Source organism: Stenella coeruleoalba (genome assembly GCF_951394435.1).
Source record: "Stenella coeruleoalba genome assembly, chromosome: 8".
In the NCBI taxonomy this organism is placed as follows: Eukaryota; Metazoa; Chordata; class Mammalia; order Artiodactyla; family Delphinidae; genus Stenella; species Stenella coeruleoalba.
In genome coordinates this window covers 83,866,312-83,892,064 of record NC_137154.1, presented here as the reverse complement: position 1 = coordinate 83,892,064, position 25,753 = coordinate 83,866,312, and the positions used below count along the sequence as shown (strand labels likewise).

Genomic DNA, 25,753 nt, shown 5'->3' with positions numbered 1-25,753 from the left:
GGAGGGAGGTGGGTGGAGGAATGGCTCCTGGCTAGAAAGCCTGAACCTTTTTAACTTCTCAACACTGCAGGAAGTTTTTAAAGGGATAGGCAGTAATGCAATGTAGGGGAGAGGTAAGGGTTGACATTAAAAGCCTTCCACTTGACCTCTGGCTGTTCTGTGCCCCGGGTATAGTCCTGTCCCTCCCCCAGACCAGTTCTAGGAATAACCTTTGGGTTATTCCTGCTTATCTCTGCTCCTTTCTTCAGGTTGATTTGGAGGAATATGAGATGGCTGCCAGTGCTTATTTCCCATCTTGACAGCATTTCCAGAATATTTCTGGAGTCCACCTTCCCCTCCAATCCTTATTATCACTACTTCAGTTTAGGCCTTTATCATTACTTGGACTTTTGTCGTAGCTTCCATCCATGCCTCCACCTACCCTAAATCATCTTATTTCACAGGAACCACAGTAATGTCAAATAAAATTAAAGGGTACCAATAGCTGCCATCAAATGAGAATTTACCACCTATCAAGGTATCCTACTAACATTTCATCAGTCCTTATATAAAAAGTTTTTTTAGTCCCTTTATAGCATAGAAGTAACTTGCCTGAGGGCACATGGTTAGTGAGAGGCAGAGTTGAAATAGTTTCATTTGATTCCAAACCAGACTGTTTTACAGTACTGTCTCAGAAATCTCACTGCATCATGTTCAGGCCGAAACCTTTTGGCTTCCTCCCATCACCTGCATCAGTGGTTTGCAAATTGAGGGAGCTCTTGGGGTTCCCTGGAGACTCCTCTGGGTCCATTATGGGGGCAAGTTAGGAAACAGACGCTGGTGGCTCCTGGGCTGGCCTCTGGCCCCCACCAGTCTGTTGCTTAGCCTGGTTTATAGTTGGGCTTCTGTGCAAGATGTTTGAAGAAAGGGTTCTGCAGCTAAAACAAGACTGAGAGCCACTGGTTACTGGATGGAGCTCAAGCTGTGGCTGTTGCTACTGCTTCTGGCTGTTGTTCCCCTCCTCCCTCCTTCATTTTCTTCTTTACCTGAACACAATTATTATATTTTTAGTGGTTTTTATTATGGTAAAATATATATAACATAAAATTTACCATTTTAAGCATTTTAAGTGACATTAAGTATATTCAAAATGTTGTGCAACCATCACCGCTCTCCATTTCCAGAATTTGTTTATTATTCCAAACAGAAACTCTGAACCTGTGTAAACACTAACTCTGCATCCCCCTCTCCCCTCAGCCCCTGGTAACCACCATTCTACTTTCTGTCTCTACAAATTTGACTATTCTAGATCTCTTATATAAGTGGAATCATGCAATATTTGTCCTTTTGTGAGAACTCAAGGTTCTTGACGTGAACTGTAAGGCCCCCTATCACTGGCCCACTTCCCTCTCCAAGTTTATCTCCCAGAACATCCATCTCTCATGTGGCGGCCCAGCAATAACGGCATGCCTCTGAGTCCCTTGCTGTCTGCATCTTTACACCTGTACCTCCCTTCTTGAATGCCTTCCTATCTGACCTCATGGCTGCTTAAAGACTCTTTGTAGACAGAATCAAGTCAGGCAGTCTTCTTCCCTGGCTCCTTGCTGCACTCTGTTGGATGCCCTTCCTCTATGCCCTTCAGTTACCTGTTTCCTAACTCGTTACATTTACCATATTATGACAAAAAAGGTAATTTTCACTAGCCATAGCTGTGGAAGAAGCAAACTGGCTCTCAAGGTAACTGCTTGTGTATATAAGTTTTGGTAAGTTTGTTAAAAAGTTATAAAGCTTCCTTATATTATTATTTACTGAGGAACATCAGAGAAAATGAATCATTTCATGCAGGTGAATTTTACAGAAAACTTATGACCCACTCTTTTAAAGTATTAAAATTTACTTTTAAACCCAATTAAAATGACACTGTTTATGTAATGGATTACTCACTTCTGTTAATTAATTTATTCATAATTTTGGGCAGCAGTTCTTCAACATTTAATTGGTTTGTATCAAACAACTTTCTAGGGTAGGCCAACCCATTGAATTACTTAGTGGGTCCATTTGCAACTAATCCTGGAGATTTTACCAAGGGAAAAAAACCCATTATTTAGAAGTCTTCATGGTATATTTAAAACAGATATATGAGACTACTTGCCTTCTAATAAACAAAGTGCATTCAACATATCACCTTTTCTTCATGATTCAGGATCATCATTATGATGATTTTCTTTTTTTTGCGGAACGCGGGCCTCTCACTGTTGTGGCCTCTCCCGTTGCGGAGCACAGGCTCCGGACACGCAGGCTCAGCGGCCATGGCTCACGGGCCTAGCCGCTCTGCAGCATGTGGGATCTTCCCAAACCGGGGCATGAACCTGTGTCCCCTGCATCGGCAGGCGGACTTGCAACCACTGCGCCACCAGGGAAGCCCCATTATGATGATTATGATGATTAAAATTATTATTCTGAGTGGTTGTAATATAATCAGAGGTTAATTTTTTGTCTTATTTTTTTCTGACTTCTTTCTGACAGTTTTCACACATGATTTTTTTCTGTATTACTGAGCATATCTCTGAAAGTCTGCATTCTTACTAAATTATGACTTCTAACCTGTTAATGCTGTAGAAACCAGGTAACCCAGTTTCTTAGAATTGCTCGTAGTGAAAGTATAAATAGGCCCTGTATAAAGATTTAAATGGTTTTTATTTTAATAAATTATAAAAACTTTAAGTCCACAAATTTTGGGACATTTTTTTGGATGGTTACAGGAGTCTATGTTAATTAAAGTCATCAGATAAGTAATATGTCACAAAAACTTGGTTATTTATGCTAATGATGCAGAGAAAGATTCCATGAGAAACCACCTTTGAGTCCCAAACTTCTTTCTAGTCATTTCTTGGAAACCAGAGTATTTAAGGAACGTTTTAACTCAGTTTTTTCAGTCCAACAAATCCTACTGAGAGCTTGAGGCTAGTATTATTGAGAGCTTGAAGCTTAGAGCTTCCCGGAGCAGTACTGAACAAAAGAGTTTAGGAGAATATTTCTTAAGCTTTTCACTGTGGTATCAAGCCAGAGATAAAAAAAATAATAAAAGCTAATCTTTGTTGAGTAAAGTTTACTTAGTATACCTAGAGCAACTTCACTATTCCAGCACCTCATGTGAATTAACTCATGTAATCCTTACAATAATACTCTGCAGTAAGTATTATACTATCATTGCCAGCCTACTGAACACATTTGGAAGCTGAGGCACTGAGAGGTTAAATCGTATTCCCTAACAGGATTAGTCACACAGTAGTAAGGAAAGCAACCAGGTTTCATCTCCTCCATCAAGTCAGTCTGGCCACAGAGCCTGTGCTACTAACCAGTGTGGTGACCCTGCCTCCTATGAGCTGGGCAATAAACAGAAAAAAAAGGACTTGGAAAATTTACCCCCTAGGGTTTTTGCTCTGGGTTATTTGTATCGCCTTGGGGTGCCAGAGAGTATATAAAGTCACACGATAAATATAATGCTCTTTCTGGGGCATCATTTAATTTATTTTTTAGATTTCAGTTGCACAGAAGTGGATTAATCATAATCCCTGGCTCATGACACCCTTTCGTTGTTGGCCCATGAATAAGTTAATTTTTTTGTGTGCAGTAAGTTCCTGTATACCTACAACCAGCCTTAAAGGTAATTTTAATCTACCTATTAGTCATCTCCTCCTTCATATCCCTTCTTCCCCAACCAAAGATAATCACCATCCTGAATCCTCCTTTCACCATTTCCTTGCTCTCATTTTGATATAGTTTGGTACCTCTATGTATTTCTATATATAATCTGTTGGGATTTTTTTACCCATTGCTAACTTTCATCCATATTGTTACCTTATGCTGCAACACACTCCCTTTTGCTTCATATAATGTTCTTTCCTGTGAGTATACCACACTTTATTTACTCATTCTGTTGATGGGCATTTGGGCTTTTTTCTGTTTTTTGCAATAGTGAACAGTGAGCATTCTTCTACATGGCTCCTATTGATCACTTGTAAGAGCTTCTTTTATACACACACATGCACATATACATACATCTAGGAGGGGAATTACTGGATTATAGGGTATGTGATTGTTCAACTTTATAAAATAATGCCAAACTTTTTCCAAAGTGGTTGTATCAATTTACACTCCCACTAGCTGAGTATGAGAGGTCCTGTGAAACAAATAACCTTTCTAACACTTGATATTATCAGACTTTAAAATTTTTGACAGTCAGATGAATGTAAAAGAGTATCTCTTAATTTGCATATCCCTGATCACTAATGAAACTGGGTCTCCGTGTATGTTTATTGGCCTTATTTGTTTCCACTTTTGAGAAATACTCATATTACCTGTGAAATACCCATATTTTGCTATTACTTTTATATTAAATAGTGTCTCTATACACAATGCAATTTATATAGATTTTAAAGATACCACCAGAGAGTTGAAAACATTGGGGCTTGTATCAGGTTCTCCACTAATGCTCATTTACTTCTCCTTGCCTGATAGTGGGGGTTCAGTTGAAAAGGCTGAGAGTAGTTGAGAGTTGGGAGGTGTAAATTAGGAGCAAATGAGTCAGTTTAAGGAGGGGAATGAGTTTTTCTGGTTTGAGGCCTGTGGAGTGTTGAAAGACTCACATGACTCACAGGAAATCTCCCTTACACCTCCATTTGCCTCCCAGGCCCAGTCCTCAGGAACTTTCTAATTCAGGTTTAGACTCCTGTTTTCTTTTGGTGCCTGGCTGGTGTTTAAATAGTGTATTAGTTTGATTGTTAGCAGAGAAATCCAGCTCACCACTGTTGTAGGTAAAATAGAGGGTTTATGACTTCACAGAGTTCAAGGAGGGTAAAAGTGCCAAACCACAGAGAGCAGAGAAGCAGCTGGAGGCAGGAACCCAAACCACAGTGGGATTCTCTGCCTGTCTCTTTATTTGTGCTTTGCTTTCACTGTTGATTTCATTCTTCTAACTGCAGACCAGATGATTATCTTCATTTGAGAATTACATTTTACAGTTTAAACCACACAAAACAGAAAAAAACCCCAAACCCTCAAGTTTTGAAGTCTGTATTTTTGTTTGATAATCCACAAGGGATGTACATTTAGATTTTCCAATGGTTAAAAAAAAAAAAAAAACTTCTTCAAACTTCCTATTCAGCCTCAGCCTCAATGGGCAGGCAGTATTAGCAATTAAAAATTTTATGGGTCGTGGCTTCTTGGCTGCCCATTGAGAACAGGGTTAGTCTGTTTTCTTCCATGTATTTGCCAGACTGGGCTGGGTAGAGAGAGGGCTGTACATCTGTCACAGGGTCATAAACTCTAGTCATCTAGACTCTTGAAACAGCAGCACACTCATTACCCAATACTAATCCCATCCTTCTGAATCTACCCTTGCCCCATCCCTGAGCCCAAATTGTCAGCCCTCCTGGAGCTCCTGTTCCTAGCCTTTGGAGGGTGTTCACATTGGTGCCCCTCTTAGAATTCTCACACAGGAGACTGGGGAGAGGGAGAATCCTGGAGGTAGAGGCCATATCCTCTACATGTTGCCCACAGTTTAGTGCTGCCCCCTCCCCTCTTGTAGGCTGTAGGACTCAAGTTTCTCTGACCTGTGTCCAAAGAGAATAGGTGAGTTGAATATGTGTTTCAGACTTTCTTATTTCAGCCAATCAAAAATTGGAGGACAGAGGGAGGATATCATAAATAGATTTTATGTCATCTTATTTTCATTAGAACACCCCTTATTAAAATAATTAATTGTAGAACATATAATCAAATGAGTGTGTTAATGCCCATTGTTAGAGATGCAAGGTAATTTGTATCAGTTGGTCTCCCTGTATGGTATTATAATCCTCAATATTGTATATTTTATTTTTGTTCTTATCAGGGAGGCAGTGTGTAGCATGAGAAAATACAAACTGAACAGCTAAAACTCAGTTTCTCACCTATTCAATTGTACTTGTAATCCCTTTCTTACAAAAGTTTTTGTGAGATTTAAATGAAACAACATATATAAGCACTTAGTATGGCACCTGACACACAGTTATTTTTATTAAGCCACCTCACTTTTGTTAGGATAATAATAAAGGATTTTTGAGTTCATAATAAATGCAAGTAGTATCCCAACTGTCCTCAGTTTCAGTTACACATGGTCAACTGAGGTCTGAAAATATTAAATGGAAATTCCAGAAATAGACAATTCATAAGTTCTAAATTTCGTGCTGCTCTGAGTAGCATGATGAAATCCTGTGCCGTCTGCTCCATCCCACCTGGGACTTGAATCATCCCTTTGTCCTGCGTGTCCTGCCCATTAGTCACTTGTAGCATCTTGGTTATCAGATTGACTGTTTTTGTGTTCAAGTCACCATTACTTTACTTAAAAATGACCCCCAAATGAAAGAGTAGTGATGTTGGCAATTTGGATATACCACAGAGAAGCCATAAAGTGTTTTCTTTAATTGAAAAGGTGAAAGTTCTCTACTTAATAAGGAAAAAAATTGTCATCTGAGGTTGCTAAGATATATGGTAAGAACAAATCTTCTAGATGTGAAGTTGTGAAGAAGGAAAAAGAAATGTGTGCTAGTGTTGCTGCAGCACCTTAAACTGCAAAAGCTACAGCCGCAGTGTGTAATAAATGCTCAGTTAAGATGGAAAAGGCATTAAAGGCATTAAATTTGTACCATAAGATATTCTGAGAAGGATCACATTCACATAACTTTTATAACAGTATATTGTTGTGATTGCTCTATTCTATTAGTTACTGTTGTTAACTTCATTTATAAATTAAACTTTATCGTAGGTATGTAGGTATAGGAAAAAACACAGCATATATAGGGTTTAGTACTATCCACGTTTTTGGGCTTCCACTGGGGTTCTTGGAATGTATCCCTCATGGATAAAGGGGAGGGGGCTACTGTACTTCCAATATAACAATGATTATGAGCCACACTGCTTGGGTTGCTCTCCAGGTTCTACCACTTACTAGCTGTGTGATATTGGGCAAGTTGCTTAATGTCTTGTGCCTCAGTTTCTTTATCTATAAAGAGCTATAAAAGTAGTACCTACCTGGGACTTCCCTGGTGGTCCAGTGGTTAAGACTCCATGCTTCCACTGCAGGGGGCACGGGTTGGATCCCTGGTTGGGCAACTAAGATCCCACATGCTGCATGGTGTGGACAGAAAAAAAAAAAATAGTACCTACCTTTAGGATTATTGGGAGGATTAAATGCATTAGGATTATGAAATTGTGAAATTGTTAGAACAGTGCTTTGTACATAATGTGCACTCAACAAGTGTCAGATATTGTTATTACTACTGTAAACAATAACAGTGGTAACAGTAATAATAGTAATGTTAACAATAGTAACAACAACAATAATAACAGTACTAGATATTGTGTGGATATGTATATAAGGGGGAGGCACAAAAATATCCGTGACAGTTTCTGCATTTATAATCTAGTAAAACAAATACAACAGGCATATAAAACACTACAGACAGGATGTAGAAAATGGGAAGGAAGGTTACAATGCAAATGCCGTAGGAGTTGAGAGGACATGATTCTGGAACTGGGCACCCTTCTTACTATCTTTCTTCCCACAATTATTTGATTTTCTTAGCATAGAGGAATGGAAAGAACACAGGCTTTAGAATCCTGTTTGGATTTTAATCTAGTGTTACTATCTGTTTGTCATATCAACTTGGTTAAAAAACTTTGAACTTTTGCAAAATTTTGCCTACATTTTAGGTTTGTATGAAAATCCAGCAAGATAATATATGTAAAAGCTCAATACAGTGACTGACACTTGTCTCCCTTTTATTGTATAGACAGTGAGTATTAATGTTTCCCTTGTATTCTTGACTACCTAGGAATCATGCAGGACATAATATGTAAGGAAATCACTGGATTTCCAATTTTTACTTTTGTTGGTTTGAATAAATCTAGTTTGGTAGATTCTGTCTTGATGGCATGGTTTCATTTTTTTCCCAGCAAATGATGAAAGTGTTTTAATCCAGGATGGCTCCTGATCAACTTTGTCTGAAGTTACTTAATAGGCTTTTTACTTGATGTGATTATCTTGTTACTAAGGCCATTCATTGAGATTAATGTAAATAGTTAAATAATATTATGATTCAAGTATGATTTTAAGTGTCATATGCAACTAAGTTGACTTGGTGTATTAGTTTTCTAGTGCTGTCATAACAAATTACTACAAATTTAGTAACTGAAGACAACACAGATTTATTATCTTACAGTTCCTTAGGGCAGAAATCTGACACAGGTCTCACTGGGCTAAACGCAAGGTGTCAGCAGGGTTTTGTTCTTTTCTGGAGGCTCTAGGGAGAGTGGATTTCTTTTCCTTTTTCAGTTTCTAGAGGATACCTGCATTCCTTGGCCTTTGGCCCCTTCCCCATCTTCAAAGCCAGCCACTTTGCATCTCTCTGACTTTTCTTCTGTAGTCATACCTTCCTCAACCACAGATGGGAAAGATTCTTCCTTTTAAGGACTCATCTCAATGTACTTAACCATAATCACATCTGCAAAGTCCCTTTTGCCATGTAAAAGGAAAAAAACTTCTGACAACAAATGTCAGGGTGGGGGTGCGTGGTTTTCTCACATCAACCGATTCTTCAACTCTCCAGACACAAATTGGGTGTCCTACAATTTAGTTTGACACTATTTGGAGCTAGTGCAGATGACGCAGGTTAAAGACTCAGTCCCAAAAGATTGCCCCCGTCCCCCAACCTCCCATTTTAGACACCACTCACAAGTCCCAGGTTGTCACCTTGTACTTCTGACCAACCAGCTATAAATCAGAGGTTCCCATAACCTCCTTCTCGGGTTTGATAATTTGCTAGAGTGGTTCACAGGACTCAAGAAAAGTTTACTTGTTAGATTACCAGTTTATTATAAAAAGATACAACTCAGGAACAGTAAGATAGAAGAAATGCATAGGGCAAGCTATGGAGGAGGGGGCATGGAGCTTCCATGCCCTCTCCAGGTACATCACCCTCCCAGCACCCCAATGTGTTCACCGACCTGGAAGATCTCTGAAAACCTTGGTTAGGGATTTTATGAATGCTTCGTTATGTCGGCACGAGTGATTAACTCATTGATCATTAGTGATTAACTCAGCCTCCAGCCACTCTCCCCTCCCTGGGGGTGGAGCTGAAAGTTCCAGCCCTCTAATCACTGGCTGGTTCCCTTGGCAGCCAGTCCTCCATCCTTAGGGGCTTTCTTAAAGTCATATTATTAACATAAACTCTGGTGTGGTTGAAGAGGGCCTGTTATGAATAACAAAAGATGATTCTTTCACCTTTATCACTCTGCAGCTATTTCAGGAATTGGGGACAAACAAACAAACAAAAAAAGGTGCTTTTCACTCTTATCATTTAGAAAATTACAAGGGTTTTAAGATCTGGCCAGAAAACAAGACTAAAATATGTATTTCTTATATCATAATATCACACTATGTAAGGTGAACTATTCACAGGTTCCAGGGTACTAGGACATGGACAGTTTTGGGGAGACATCATTCTGCCTACTACATTTGGTGATAGAGTCTAAAATTAGTTCCAATAAAAAAAAAAACAGCTTTAGAGCACAAATACCACCTGGATGCTGGTAAAAATGTAAGCAATAATTCATAAAATGTCAAGGAAACCTTTTTTAAACCTTTTCTCAGCTCATCTAACCCACACCTTCTGCACATGGTCAGTGTTTGAAATAACCAACCAAGAATTGGTACTCTTTTCAGGTTGTACCACAGGTTTGAAAGAGATTTGGTAGCTGCTAATTTCTTTGGATGAGCTGCATCTCTAGGCTCCAGGCATGCTGGAGAATTCACAATACCATTCTCTCTGCTGAGACCCTATAAGCGGATAGGGTAGGGGGTCCCTGGAGAAAGAGAACCAGGCATGGCTTTCTTGACATTAGAGAAAGACCTAAGCCATTTTGTGATCTAAGCCTGGACACAATGCCCTTGAACAGGTCTCAGTAATTAGTGATCTTAAGGGAACAAAAAAACAAATGAGTTCTTAGGCAAGAGAAGTAACAGTAGCAAAGAATAAATCAGTTATAAAGGCTCTCAGTTCTGTTTCAATGGTAAAGATAGCCTGAAGCACATTCTTGGGCTGTTTTACAGAATTGAGCCCCCCAACCCCACCCCCTGCCTAGTGCAGCTGGAACCTAAGGAATGATGATGTTGAGCTTTTCTGACCCACGAGATTTCGGTCAACTAAAGCTTGGACTCTGTCAACCTTTGTCCCAATTCTATGCTGAATTCTTCTCTGCTCAAGCCCCTTCATGAATATGCATATACCCTCAGCTTCAGACTTCCCCAATTTTGCTGTTGGGGAGACACTGCTTTGGGAAAGATACCTATTGTTCTTACTTGCTGCAAGTAATAAATCCTTCCTTCTCCCACTCTTTGGCTTGGCAGTGTCTTTTAGCTCAAAACCCACTAAGAAGTGAACCCAGTTTTCGGGTAACAGAACAGCAGTTCCTATTCCCTTTCTGTTAACCTGAGCAACTTGACTTCATTCTTTGTGTCAGATGAAATATTACTTCATGAGGAAAGCCTTGCATGAAATCTCAAATTAGGTTAGGTCCCATCCCAATTGTTTCTTTACTGTTTTTCTTCACTGCTGTGTTGTGAATTTCATGAAGGCAGGCTCTCTATTATTTTTCTATATTCCCAGAGCCTGACATACTGTCAGGAAGTAAAAAAATATTTGCTGAATTGAAAAGGATACCATTAAGAAGATGGTAATAAAGGTCACCATGGGTTATTGCAATTGCCTGCCTTGTGGACTATTTCCACTAAGCAGTTTCTAGGTAGGAGTGGTGTACTACTGCAAAGGCTACCCCTCTTCTGAAAAAAGACACAGTTATTAACTTGATTTGATCATCCCTGAGATCATCTCCCTTGAACAAGCTGCAGCTTTCTACTCCACAGGTGCAGTTACCTTCAAATACCTCAAATGCTTTTCTCTCTCCACACTTCTCTATTTATGTGAGGATGAGTGTGTGTGTGTGTTTCTGCTTAACTCTGATTTTCTAGAGGGCTTGATATTGGTAGCCTTCTCTTTTATTGGCTGTGGGATGATACTGTGATGATGAAAGTTGCCAGGTATTGCAGAAGGTTATATACTTCAGTAGTGTGCATAGTATTTATTAAATTGCTTGGTGTGTGTTAGGATATATTTGTATACAAAATTCCAAGTAAAATGTAAAATAATCATAATTCTATGATAACTGATTTAATTCTATGCAAACCCAGTCTGCAGTTATTATGGAATATTTTATCTATTATAAAAATATGGGGAAATATAATATTGAAGACATATTCAATGATCACATAAGAAGTCAGGCATTTATATAGAGAGATGGCACCAACCTGTATTTTTGCAGCCTCATCCATTGTCATCAAACATTTGGTTATAGGAAAAAAAGAAGAGATTAATCCTCTACTTTGAAGTTATTTTAACAGAATCATGTAGGAGGGAACATGGTGGGCTAGCAGAAGCACTCTACTTAGTGTTGGGGTTTTGTATTTTGTACCTAATTCTGCCACTTTTGAACAACGTCGGTTAAGTGACCCATTTCACCTCTCTCAGTCTTGGTTTCTTCGTCTGTAACTCCACAGCACTGTCAAATGGATCAAAAATCAAAGAGAGTAGAGAGAAGTTTTTGTAAATTGTGAGGCACTATAAAAAACATAAAGTTAGGTATTCTGATGGGGTCCATTTATGTGAATGTAATAAATAAATAATATTTGATGATGACGGATGCCCCATTGGCGAGTCCAGGGAGCTTTAAGTCAGCAGTTTGGAAACCTTGAATTGTCAGCTGAGAATCGCAGGTAATAAGGAGGTTGGGGGAGAAGCAAAGGTGAGCTGTGAATCAACATTAGCACAAGGCTTCAAAATGAGGAGTCAAAAAAGTCTTCTAATGTTATGTTCTCTTCTGGTCCCTTCACTTTACAGGTTTTCATAGAAAGAAAGGATTTTTTTTTTTTTTTTTTTTTTTTGCGGTACGTGGGCCTCTCATTGTTGTAGCCTCTCCCGTTGCGGAGCACAGGCTCCGGGCGCGCAGGCTCAGCGGCTCCGCGGCATGTGGGACGCTCGCAGACCGGGGCACGAACCCGTGTCCCCTGCATGGGCAGACGGACTCTCAACCACTGCACCACCAGGGAAGCCCCTCTCTCCTGGCATTTTTTACCTTTACAGCAATTCAGCCTGCCCGTATTGATTCACATACTGGATAAACAAAGATGAATAGGACATTGTTTCTGCCTTTTAGTAGCCTACAACCTACCTGGGGAGCTAAACACATACTAAGTAGTGTATAATGTGAGACATTTTATTAGATCAGCAATCTTTAGGGTTTTCCTCCATTATAAACCCCTTTTCATTACTTCTCTGCCAGGAATTAATGTATATTGAAACTCCTGTAAATTGCATTTGTTAAGTAATAATGAATTTATTTTTCCTTCTCTCTCTTTTAACTAATCAGACACTAAAACTTCTGATAAGCAAGAGAAAATGAGTGTTACCATGCTTAGTTGGTAACTGAAAGTAAGTAAATGTGATGTTTGGGTTTATCATGGGTAAATGTGGGGGTTCTGTTAGGCTTAAAAAATATGGAAACGTTTAAATAAAAATAGAGACTATTACCTGCTGTGATGTACTCATCACCCAATAATTATCAACTCATTTCATTTGCACTGCTCCACTTCACCCCTTCTGGATTATACTAAAGTAGATCTCAAGCATCATATAATATCATGCATAAATATTTCAGTATTGATCTCTGCAAGATAAGGGCTTAAGAAACATAATCATAGTACCATTATTCCCCCTAAAAATTAACAATAGTTCCTTACTATCATATATCTTGTCCATGTTCAGATTTCCCCAATTATAGCTTAATTTTAAAAATAGTGTTTTTAAACCAAGATGCACATAAGGCCCATGCATTTCAACGGGTTGTTATATCTACATCTTTTTCTTCTATACGTTTCCTCTTCCTCTTGGCTCTTTTTTGTTGTTGTTGTCTTTTTCTTTTCTTGGCTCTTTTTTTTTCTTGAAGTTTATTTTTGAAGAAACAGTTCATTTGTCATGGAGAGTTTTCCACACTCTCAGTTTTGCTGATTGTATCTTTCTGGTGGATGTACAGTATTTCCTTCTCAGAATACTGTTTTTAAATGCAGAAAATAAAATATATAGGATTATAGTGGAAACACATTACATCTGTTTAGGTATTAAACTATTAAAACATATTATGATGTTAATATATGTGCTTCTTTTCTTTAAAAAAAAACACGTTAAATAACAAGATCTCACAATGGGTCTTTACCATGATTTTGGAGTAGTGATGATATTTTGAAATTTCAGCAATAGTTGTCATATGATATGAAAATATCTGTGAATTCTTTGGCAGCAAAGTCATAGGTACTGCTAATACTTCTACAGTTTGTTACCCACGTTCACAATCGAAGGGAACGTATTGTGATGTATTTTTTTCCCATCCAAGTTCATGTATTTCCCAGAATATTTTCATGGACCTGATCAGTGGACCCCTGTTAAAAACCCTGTGGTCCTACATTTTTGGCAAGACTATTTCATAGATATTGTGTATTATCTTCAGGAGATGCATAACATTTGCTTGTCTTTATTGTTGTTGTTGTTATATTAGGAGCTATCAAGTTTTATTGCCTAGATTATTATTTTATTAGGGGTTGTAAAATGATATTCTATTTCTGTCATTCCATTTTTATTTATTATATAAGTATTTCTACAAACTCCCTGTCATTAACTCATTACCCTGAGGTATAATTTGTATAGGAAGGGAGGGATTGCCCTTTGAGTTAATTCTAACTTTTAATAAAGTTCAGAACCATAGGGTTTTTAATATAACCTCTTCAGTCTTACATCTTCATCTCCTTTTTCCTGTACCCAAAATCAATACATTAATATCATTTCTTGTTTGCTTTATTCCACAGTATGCAACACTACCTCTAAAAAGTTTAAGATATTTTACAGTTCTTATTGTTTCTATGGTATATTCTATTAGGAATGTACTGTCAAATTAGTGTGTTTTAAAGTCGCTTGAAATAATTCCTTTCTATTTGGTTTTGCCACCAACTTAAGACATCCTTAAGTTCATTTAAAATTTTGTTTTTAATTTTATATGTAGCTTTTAAAAAAATTTAATTTTTGTTTTATAATTATGTAAAATACATGGCTCCTAAGACAAATCTATAAAACAAGGCATATTCAGACATAATGTACCTCTTACTTTCTCTCTCTCCTGACCTATAGGTAACTGTAAAAAGTTACCTGTTTTCATTTAAAAATACTAACAAATATAGGTAAATGTTTGCATTCCATACCCATTTTCCTCCTCATTTGGTTCTTTTTTTAGTATCTCCTGGCCGTCATTTTATAGAGTGTATAGAGATATTTACTTTGCTTTTTATAGCTGCACGGTATTCCTTTGTGTTTATTAAGCTAGTCCCCTGAGACAGGAAGGCGGCAGGGCACAACCTTTAAAAGAATGACAGCCATTGAGGACACGACGTAAACCGTTTAGAACGAACTGGGTCCAAGATGGTGGGTGATTGACTTCCACTAGACCTTGAACCTCAGTATATGTTCATTGCAATACATCAGCAAGCTAAATGACACACCCACAGGCGCCATGACAGTTACGAGGCCGACCATAAAAGGTAAAAAAGTGGGCAGTGGCCCAATTCATGGAAATCCCCACCTCTTCCCCAAAATAGTTGGAATAATCCTCCCACTCATTAGCCTATGAAATTATCCACCCCTATAAAAACTGACAACTGCATACCCTAGTGCCTGTCATCTTCTGAGGTGGTCCACACTCTGTCTATGGAGGGTGTATCTCCCTGAATAAACCTTCTGTCACTTTACTATGGCTCACTCTTGAATTCTTTCCTGTGTGAAGCTAAGAACCCACACTTGGCAGCCGTCCCAGGGACTCGCCTGAGACCAGGGACATGACCATCCTCTTGTGCTCACTTTCTTTCCTGCAACAATATTTTTAGACATACAGGTTTTTTTCTTTAGATTTTCACTATTATAAATAGTGCTGCAGTGAATAGTCTGTATATATTTACTGAACATCTACAATGAGTAAGGCATAATCCAACGGGGGAAAAAGAAAATTACCTTTCCCTACTTGCCTTCCTTTTGAGGTAATAATATATACTACTGCTCTTTCTATTCTTTGAAATTTGGCTTGCTTGGCCACTTTGAGTTTTAAATATGCCTTTATTACATCAGAATGTGTGTTCTTCAAAACTGCTAGCTACTTATGCTTATTAGCATTAGATGATACACTAATGGCTAAATTTTTGAATCATAGAAATGTAGATAAGGAAAGAATATAACAGGTCATCTAGGCTGCTACTCACTATATAAAGAAAAACTATCATATTTTAGCTTCCTTCCAGTCTAATTTAAAATACTCTACTAATAGACACTGGATAATCTATGTGCTAAATGTGATGATTTATTCTTTCCAGATTTGTAATAGGATTTTATTTTTTTTATGTTGGGGGGTAGGAGTTTATTAATTAATTAATTTATTTTTGCTGTGTTGGGTCTTCGTTTCTGTGCGAGGGCTATCTCCAGTTGTGGCAAGCGGGGGCCACTCTTCATCGTGGTGCGCCGGCCTCTCACTATCGCGGCCTCTCTTGTTGAGTAGCACAGGCTCCAGACTCGCAGGCTCAGTAGTTGTGGCTCATGGGCCTAGTTGCTCCGCGGCATGTGGGATCCTCCCAGACCAGGGCTTGAACCCATGTCCCCTGCATTAGCAGGCAGATTCTCAACCACTGTGCCACCAGGGAAGCCCCTGTAATAGGATTTTTATAGAAGTGCTCAAGTTATTATTCTATCCCGGGTATTTACAGATGGCGGTATGATAGATTTAAAAATCTCCCCAAGGAGACGGCTCCATAGATGTCTTTTAGCTTTGATACTAAATCTTGCCTTTAGATGATAATGTACAACCTAGCAGCACGGATTTGAGACATAAAGTGAACAAAAATGTGTGATTTGCATTCAAACAATGCATTGTATCAGTCATTTGACACTTTTTTTTTTCTTCAAATAATTCAGTGGTTTATCATCTTCATTGTGTATTAGATGCATCTAGGGGACTTTTAAAGTAGACTGATATTTGGATGCCACCTCCTAAGAATGTGATTCAACTCGTTTGGGCTGATGTCTTAGTTCTGGTGTTGTTTTAAAGCTCCCAATGATTTTTAAATGTACCCCCAGGTGAAGGACTATCAATCTAACCTGACATTCCAAATGAAGAAGAGCTGAATAAATGAATCAGTCCTGTCATTGTGTCTTGTGTATATTTTATGTAAAGCTAGTGTTTGAATTAGGCAAAAATCCTTCATTCCTGAATCTTCCTGGAAATTGTTCACCTTTCTGGTCTATGATCAAGTGTCTCATTCTTTGTGAACGTTTTCCAGGCAGTCTTGACTTTTCCTTACCCTGGCCACGCATACAACTCTGTTTTGACACTTTCCCATTTTATTGTGGTTCTGTGTTGTGAGGTCTGTTTCCTCGACTAGACAGAAAGCTCCTTAGCACGTTCAACAATGGCAAATATCCTTGAAGCACTTATTCTGTGCCAGGCACTGTGTTACTCATGGAGAATATAATGTCCCTGTCCTCCTGGAGCTTAGTCCTGGAGGAAGAAGAACCACAAGCAGCATGGTAGGTGCTAGGATAGAGGGATATGGTATTTTTTCAGGGCACACAGCAAGAGCCTGCTGACCTGTTCTGGAGAGAAGTGGGCCTGGGACCATGAAATACATGGGCCTTCTAAATTCCCTGTGCTTATTAGCACATATTAGGCACCCAAGAAACTTTAGTAAGTACATGACTGAAGAGTTTACTGACTGATTAAATGAATAAAAGAAGTTATAGTTTCATTGGAAAGCATGTGCATGAGTATGTGTTTTGAAATGGAAGGGATGTTAAAATACGTACTTTAGCTTTTCTGGAAGAAAGAACGGGGGAAATAAAATGCCTTAAAGTCTTTTCTTCTTTTATTCCTTAAATTCATACAATATATCCAGATAGTAATGTGGTCAGAAGTGATGTTATTTAGTTTATTTTCTACGTGTTTTCCCACCCCTACCCCTGATGATCCATGACTTGTTTGCCCTGCTTTCTGGTGTCCCGGCTCCCACAGCATGAAGCTGCCTTGGAAAATATGTCTTGGAGTTGGATCATATCCTGCCATTGAAGTTCACTTCAGTGGAGGTTCCGTTTGAAAAACAGTGGCAGGATATGTCCTATGGTTAGATGCATGTTGCTTCTGTCAGCTTCCCTTAGAGAGTAACAGGTTTTATTAAGGTGTAGAGAGAGTCCCTTTGTTTAATTCAGAATTCATATGCATTAGGACCTTGTGAAATCCAAATGCTTAAATAGGAAGCCATAAGTAACAAAAATTGTTTTGAGGCCTATGGTATCTCTACAAGTCTGAGTGGTTTTCTCTTCTTTCGCCCTTGTTCAGCCTCCACCCCCTTCAGTTTCTCTTTCTTTCTGTCTTTCTAACTTGCTCTCATTCTTGCTCTCTTCCTCTTCCATTATAGATGAGGTCATTATGATTTGGAGCCAAGAGAAGTGCATTCCTGTAACTTTAAATCTCCATACTCAATTTATGACTTTTTTTTTTAGAAGATGGTTATACTTTATAGTTGGAGGACAGCTTGCTTAATTGTGCTATTTTTTAATGTAAATGTGAGCTTATTAGAGGAATTTTCTCAATTTGTGAACAGGGCTTACTGCTTCCACATTTCTTATTCTCACATATTTCACATTTATTATTGCTTTTGAGCCCATTATGTTCTGCAAAGAATGTTCTGAATTTTATAAAGTTATCAGCCCCTTGATTAGCTTTTTAGTGTCCTGTACTTTGGACATCCAATGCCCTCCTGACATACGGAGAAACAGTGTTAATACTGGTAGCAGGGAAATTAGGCTAGACCCTTTGTTTCCTGACTGCAAGGTGAGGTGCAGGGATCCTTTGAAGAAGGTGTTTCCTAATATAAGCTCTGTTATAAAATCTTGGAGAAGTGAAGGAGGATAAAGAGATGAATGTAGGGAAAGGTGAGTGAGGACAAAGAGGTACAGGAGGTAAGAAGATATCAGCCGTGAGAGATGACCTCACTTACTATCCTAAGACCATGTTGTATAGCGGGCACAGCAGATGTTCAGTGGTCAGACAATTTGTGCACAGACTCTGCTCCTGAGATGATCTTAGGGAAGACACACCCCTCTTCTGGGCCACAGTTTCCTCAACTTAAAAAAGTGGGCATTAGCAACAAAATCTAGCAATTCTGAGACTTTGTTCCATGGAAGAGAGGAGGAGAAGTTTAAAGAAATGAGGTCATTAAACAATGAAATACCAGAAAATTGGAACCATTTCCTTGGCCAGGTACCCTTCCACACATGATTCCAGAGGGAAGTATGTGGTTGGGGACAATGACACAAAGTGAATGCACTTTTTCACTCTTTGGCTTTGGCCTATACTTCTGTAGGTTCCCAGTACACTATACAGGACCCAGTGGTGAATTTCTTATGCCTAGGATAGGGCAGCATAACATCCAGAATTGATGCAAACTATGCTTCCTTCAGGAAGAAATGAGCATAAGAGAAAGAGGTAGCAACCCACAGATCCAGTTTGCCTCATCAGCCTGTGACAGGTAGAACATCCCTAGAAAGAACACTGCTCTGGGGCTTCTCTGGTGGTGCAGTGGTTAAGAATCCACCTGCCAGTGCAGGGGACACGGGCTGGAGCCCTGGTTGGGGAAGATCCCACATGCCGCGGGGCAACTAAGCCCGTGCGCCACAACTACTGAGCCTGTGCTCTAGAGCCTGCAAACCACAACTACTGAAGCCTGCATGCCTAGAGTCCATGCTCCACAACAAGAGAAGCCACGGCAATGAGAAGCTCGCGCACTGCAATGAAGACGCAACGCAGCCAAAAATAAATACATATATAAATAAATTTTTAAAACAAGAATACTACTCTGTGGGAGCAAGTCCTTAACCTCTTGCTCACCTGGGTGAAAATTTCCTTCAGTAGCCTAATAAAATGTCTTTGGGTCTGGCCATTTCCTGATATAATTTCTGCCTGTTGAAGGGTGAAGTTGCTTCATTTTCTTCCTTTTGAAAGTAACAGAGTAAACTGGAGTGATATAACCCTTTGAAGAGCATTTTAGCAAAACAAGTAAAGTTGAAGACATGCCCTAAAACCAATGATTCTACTCTTAAATATATCTCCAGAGCAAATGATTTCTTTAAACTTCATGACACAAATAGAAACTTCATGACACAAATAGAAACTCATGACACAAATAGAAACTCATGACACAAATAAAAACTCATTATAGTTGTAGAGTACTCTGAGTTCACTGCTTCCAGCAGATGTCTAGATGGTACCCATCAGGCCATCCTGAGTGTGGAGGAGATTATATGTTAGCACATAGTTTGCTAAAACCCAGAAAAAGTCTTAGATATGTATGTCAGGGGACACACATATGAATGTTTGTAGAGGCATTGTTTATAAGTGCAAAAATAAATTGGAATACAACCTAATAATAAGGGAATGGATAAATAAAGTGTGATATAATCACATAGTGGAGTACTATACAGTAGTGGAAAGGAATGAACTAGAACTAACATCAATATAGAGGACTCTCTTGAACAATGTTTATCAAAAAAGCAAGTTGCAAAAGTATACATTTAGTATGATGCTGTTTATATAAAAAATTAAAACAGACAAAACAATTGTATACATTGCATAAGGATACTTCTGTAAATATGAAAATATATGGAAATGCATTGAATGTTAAATACCAAGTTCTAGAAAGTACTTATCTCAGGAGGGCTAAGAGATTGGGGAGAACACAAGGGGGATATGTTGATTTTGGCAATATTTGTGGAGAGAGAGAGTAGAGCAGGAAGAGCAGTTAGGAGAAATTTGCTGCAGTTCAAACTGTAGAGTGCTTCCTCCTTGAAATGCCACTTACTCTTGCTTCCAGAGTGTTTTTCCTTGTTTTCTCCCTGCGTCTCTCTGGCCATGCCCCTTCATCCCCATCTCTAATTCCTCTTCCTCCTCTGCCCCTTAAATGTTGCTGTTTCCCAGATTGATTTTTTAAAATAATTTTATATATTTATTTTTAAATTTATTGGCTGCATTGGGTCTTCGTTGCTGCACGTGGGCTTTCTCTAGTTGTGGTGAGCGGGGGCTACTCATCATTGCGGTGGGGCTTCTCACTGCAGTGGCTTCTCTTGTTGTGGAGCACGGGCTCTAGGCACATGGGCTTCAGTAGTTGTGGCACACGAGCTCAGTAGTTGCTCTGCAGCATGTGGGATCTTCCCGGACCAGGACTTGAACCAGTGTCCCCTGCATTGGCAGGAGGATTCTTAACCACTGAGCCACCAGGGAAGTCCCCCAGGAAGTTTCTTTTTTACCCTCTTTTCTTTTCAATTTTTAGGTATATGTTTTAGTGACCTCATTTATATCCCAACTTCGATTACCACTTTTATGATCATGATTCCCAAATTTATTTCTCCAATCCAGTCCTTTTTCCCAGCTCCAAACTGTCTACTGGACATTTCTTCTTGACTGTCTCATAATTAAACAAAATCCAGCATGTCCAAAATGGAGTTAATCTCTTTTCCAAATGTGCCTTTTCCTTTTGTCTTTGGGATCTTGATTAATTACATTGTTATCTACACAGGTGTCTGATCCAGAAAACTGGGTATTATATTAGGTAGATCTGTCTCTGTCAATTTTCCTCTTTAATTGGCTTCCATGGCAGGAATTAAGGGTTAGGTTTTGGTGTTCTGTGTTATGACATAATGTGCTATGACATATTTAGGGACCCAGGAATGCTCAATTCCTACCTTGCTAATCTCTTTACTCTCTCCTATTCAGAAGATTTCAATGAGCTTACCACCAGCAAAATAAAATACCAACTTTAGAACCTATTTTAGATCTCTTCTTGATCTCGATTCTATTGACTTTTCCATCATCTGCTGCTCTTGTTTTTCTCTTACACTCTGGGTTATAGCTACACCAACCCACTTGAAATCCCTGAATGTGCCATATTGTTTTAGAACTCTGTGCCTTTGTACCTGCTATTCCTTCTGCTTGAGATACCTTTCCTTACTGTGCCTGTCTAGTGAACCCCTGAGGTTCTTGTAAGTAGCCCATTTTTGTACTTGTCTGTCTGTGCCCTAATTACTAGTTTATATGCCTACTTATCCCCAATGGTCTCTGAGCCTCTGAGGCACAGAGAGTGCCTATCCAGTTTTGTATCTTCATGGCCTGGCACATTGTAGATGCTCTATAAGTATATATTTAGGGTTGACTTACCCAGCAAATTTCCCCTTTTTCTTTTTGCCTGTGTTAGGATTGTTTGAGATTAGTTGCAAATTACTGAAGCAAATATTCCAAAGAAAAAATACATTGTAAACTCTTAGAACAGATATTCTCTGTCTTCTGCAATTTGGGTATTTTCTATTTTGCTTAGGGCAACTCTGGAAGGAAGTATTTATGTAGAGAACATTTAAATAAAAGTTGCAGTATTCTCAATCCTGGTCCCTGAACCTTCCAGGAACTATATGTCTTCATCATCTCTTTTAATTTCTTTTAAGTTTCTTTCAAGTTTTCACCCATATTGCCTTCTGCTCATCTCCCAAACTTGTTTAAGTTTCCCTGCTTCTTTAACAAGATAATAATTAAACAAACAAACAAACAAGCAAAAACCCTGTCCTCAACACTGCTGCTAATAAGCAGAATACTTCAAACTCTTTCCCCATCGCTGTTCTCCTTTTCATCATTAAAAAGAAAAAAAGAGCTATTTATGTTTGGTGCATTAATTTGCTCATATTCTACTCACTCAGCCCACTAGAATCTGACTTTAGTCATTACCACTAACAAAATGCTTTCCTTCCAAGCCATCTAGCAGCATCCAGCTTGCCAGTCCAACTGTGTCTATTTAGCCATGATGACATCTTTTCTCTCTGCAGTTTTTGACACTGTAGTATTGATGAGCTCATCCTTCTTGAAATGTTTTTCTACTCTTAGTTTCTGTATCATGGCACTCATAATTTCTTGTCTTTCTCTGACTATTGAACTTCATTGGATAAGTGTGGAAGTGTCTTATATTTGAGGTAACCATATATTTGGGCATATGTGGTAATTTCTTTATCCATTTACATTCACTTGACAAATATTTATTTATTAAGTGACAACAAAGTGCCAGCACTGGATATGTTGTGGAGAGTAAAACAGATATGGTCTTTCTGAAGTCCAGAGTTTCAACCTTGTATTTGTTATCTGTTGCTACTGTGTAACAAATTACCTCAAATTTAGTGGCTTAAAACAATACACATCTGTTATCATAGTTTTTATGGATTAGGCATCTGGGCATGGCTTAGCTCTGCCCTCTGCTTCAGGGTCTCTCATAAGGCTGCAGTCATCGTGTCAGCCAGGGCTAGAGTCTCATCTGAAGTCATGACTGGGGAGGGAATCTGCTTCCAAGCTCATGTTGATTTTGGCAAGATTTATTTCCTTGGAGACTGTTGGACTCAGGGTCTCAGTTCCTTGCTGGTTGTTGACCAGAGGCCACCCTTAGTTCCTTTCCATGTGGGCCTGTCTATATATTGCAGATTGTTTGATCCGAGCCAGCAAGGAAGAGAATCAATAGAGTTGGGTAGCAAGATGGAAGTTATAACCTCAGGTAGTGTATCCATGGAAGTGGTATCCTGGTTTTTTTTTTTTTTAATTGAAGTATAGTTGATGTACAATATTATATAAGTTACAGGTGTACAATATAGTGATTCACAATTTTTAAAGATTATACTCTATTTATAGTTATTATAAAGTATTGGCTATATTCCCTGTGTTGTATAGTATGGTATCCCATTAATTTTCTTGTATTCTATTGGTTAGAATCAAGTAAAAGATCCAACCCATGTTAAAGTGGAAGAGATTACACAGAGTAAAACTACCCAGAAACAGAGATTCACTGGTGGCCATCTTAGAGTCTGCCTGTCACAAACCTCTTAATGTTTTTCTCTTAGACCTTCCAGCCACCTCAATTTCTAGTGTTCTCAAATTAAGCTCAGTACTCTCCCCTTGCCCAAACCTGCTTCTCATCCTGTATTCTGTGTCTTGGTCAGCAGCCTTATATCTATCCAGTCATCTAGTCCAGAAACCCAGAGATCATTTTCAATACCTCCTCCTGAGATTTAATGGATCACTAGGCTCTGTGAGTCTTTCACATCATTCTCTACTTAACATTCACATTTATGTGGCTTTAGTTCAGTCATGGATCATTATATTAACCTTCTAACCTTCAGTAGTCCTTCTCATAGTAACCAGAGTTACCTTTTTTTTTTTTTTTTTTTTTTTTTGCGGTACACGGGCCTCTCACTTTTGTGGCCTCTCCCGTTGTGGAGCACAGGCTCCGGATGCGCAGGCTCAGCGGCCATGGCTCACGGGCCCAGCCGCTCCGCGGCATGTGGGATCCTACTGGACCGGGGCATGAACCCATGTCCCCTGCATCGGCAGGCGGACTCCCAACCACTGCGCCACCAGGGAAGCCCCAGAGCTACCTTTTTACAGTCTGGCCTCTACTTACTTTTCCAGGCTTCTTGCCCTCCACTCTTTGCAATTGACCTTATGCCTTAGGCATAGGCCACTCGATATTTCCTGAACCGACCATTGCATGTTTGTGCCTCTACATTTGGTCCTACAGTTACTTCTTCCTGGGTTCCCTTCTCCCTACTTCTTCCTCTAGATATCTCTTATATACATACTTCCAAACCTAACTGAAAAATCACTTCTTCCATAAAACTTTTCTCAGTTTTCTCCCTGCCTGCTAACTCCCTCACTCAGAATTAACCAATAGTACCTGTGTGCTCTCTCAGCCCCTTAATCACACCACTGTTACTGTTGTAACAGTGTACACTGTTGTTGTGTAGTTTGCTTTCTGCAGTTTCGTAGTTGGCTGTTAAGGTACTTCTCTTTTAAAATGCCAAAGGGTAGGGTCTAGATCTTATTCTTCTCTGGATCCAAAGTGCCAGCCTCTGGAACAGTGATTCACAATCTTGGCTGCATTTGGAATTACTTGGGGACCTTTGAACTCCACCGAGGTCTGGACCCACCCCCCGAGGCGACGATATGATTGGTCTCAGGTGCAGCCCGGGATATTAGCATTTTTAAAAGCTCCATGATTCTAACATGTAGGTAACATTGAAAGCCTCTGCTTCTAGTTGAAGGAACCAAGTCTCTGGGAGAATGAGAGGATGAGAAAATGTTAAACAATGAATAGGAAGACTTTAAAACTAGAGTTAAAGTTGAGCTTTAAAAAATCATACACACAGGGCTTCCCTGGTGGCGCAGTGGTTGAGAGTCCGCCTGCCGATGCAGGGGACACGGGTTCGTGCCCCGGTCCGGGAAGATTCCACATACCGCGGAGTGGCTAGGCCCGTGAGCCATGGCCGCTGAGCCTGCGCGTCCGGAGCCTGTGCTTCGCAACGGGAGAGGCCACAACAGTGAGAGCCCCGTGTACTGCAAAAAAAAAAAAAAAATCATACACACATAATTCAAATAAAATATGACATAGCAAAGTAATCAAAATGATCTCTAAATAAATCATCAGTGAACTGGGGGAATATGTATTTTTGTGGTAATGAGGGGAAAATTAGAAATGTAAAAGAGAATAAAACTGTAGTCTCTCAAAATCCAACGCTTTAATTTTTGTGCATATGAAGTAAGCGATAAAATGAAATAAAGAACCACCTGGAATTATTAGCATTTTCCTTTTGGTTTAGCCCTAAAGTGTGTGTGTGTGTGTGTGTGTGTGTGTGTGTGTGTGTGTGTGTGTGTGTGTGTGTGTGAAAGATATAACTTACTTGCCAGTTCCTCTGATTTCCTCCTTTGTTTTCTAGGAATATTTTGAAAACAATTGCCCTGGGTCAGATGTTGTCCTTGTGTATATGTGGGACAGCCATCACCAGCCAGTATTTGGCAGAAAGATACAAAGTGAATACCCCCATGCTTCAGAGCTTTATCAACTATTGCTTGCTGTTTCTAATTTATACAGTGATGCTGGCATTTCAATCAGGTATGTCAAATGTTGGAATTACCTTTTCAACAAATTATCTTCATAAAAATTTTTGGCTCTTGACATTCAAAAAATAAAATATGGGGCTAAATCAAGAACAGGAAACTACTGCTGTTTTTATTAAAGTTATTAGAAAAGTATGACACCTTTGAATTCTATGAAATTGGTGACTAGAGATGTGTGTAATTCTCTGAAATTGTTGATTAAAATAAGTAGCACCAAACTGTAACGTAGGAGTTGTCTAAAAAAAAAAGTGTAGGGCTTCCCTGGTGGCGCAGTGGTTGAGAGTCCGCCTGCCGATGCAGGGGACACGGGTTCGTGCCCCGGTCCGGGAAGATCCCACATAACGCGGAGCGGCTGGGCCCGTGAGCCATGGCCGCTGAGCCTGCGCGTCCGGAGCCTGTGCTCCGCAACGGGAGAGGCCACAACAGTGAGAGGTCTGCGTACCGCAAAAAAAAAAAAAAAAAAGTGTAAATGCCATTACAAATTAGGTCTTCTATTTTTCCCCCCATGGTTGATAAATTTAAAAGACAGTATTAGAAACACTTAAAAAGTCAAGAACCTCACTGT

The 25,753-nt window shown here is 39.3% G+C and overlaps 1 protein-coding gene across 1 annotated transcript in view; it reads left to right on the top strand.

Annotated features, from left to right (window-relative positions):
• Positions 1-25,753, top strand: part of SLC35F2 (solute carrier family 35 member F2) — a gene marked incomplete at its 3' end in the record, with an annotated part of 48,885 nt that overhangs the window by 4,517 nt on the left and 18,615 nt on the right. Inside the window, exon 2 of the mRNA XM_079929265.1 lies at positions 25,008-25,183. Within this exon, the coding sequence (XP_079785391.1) occupies positions 25,008-25,183 (176 nt within the window). The remainder of the gene's footprint in view (positions 1-25,007; positions 25,184-25,753) is intronic.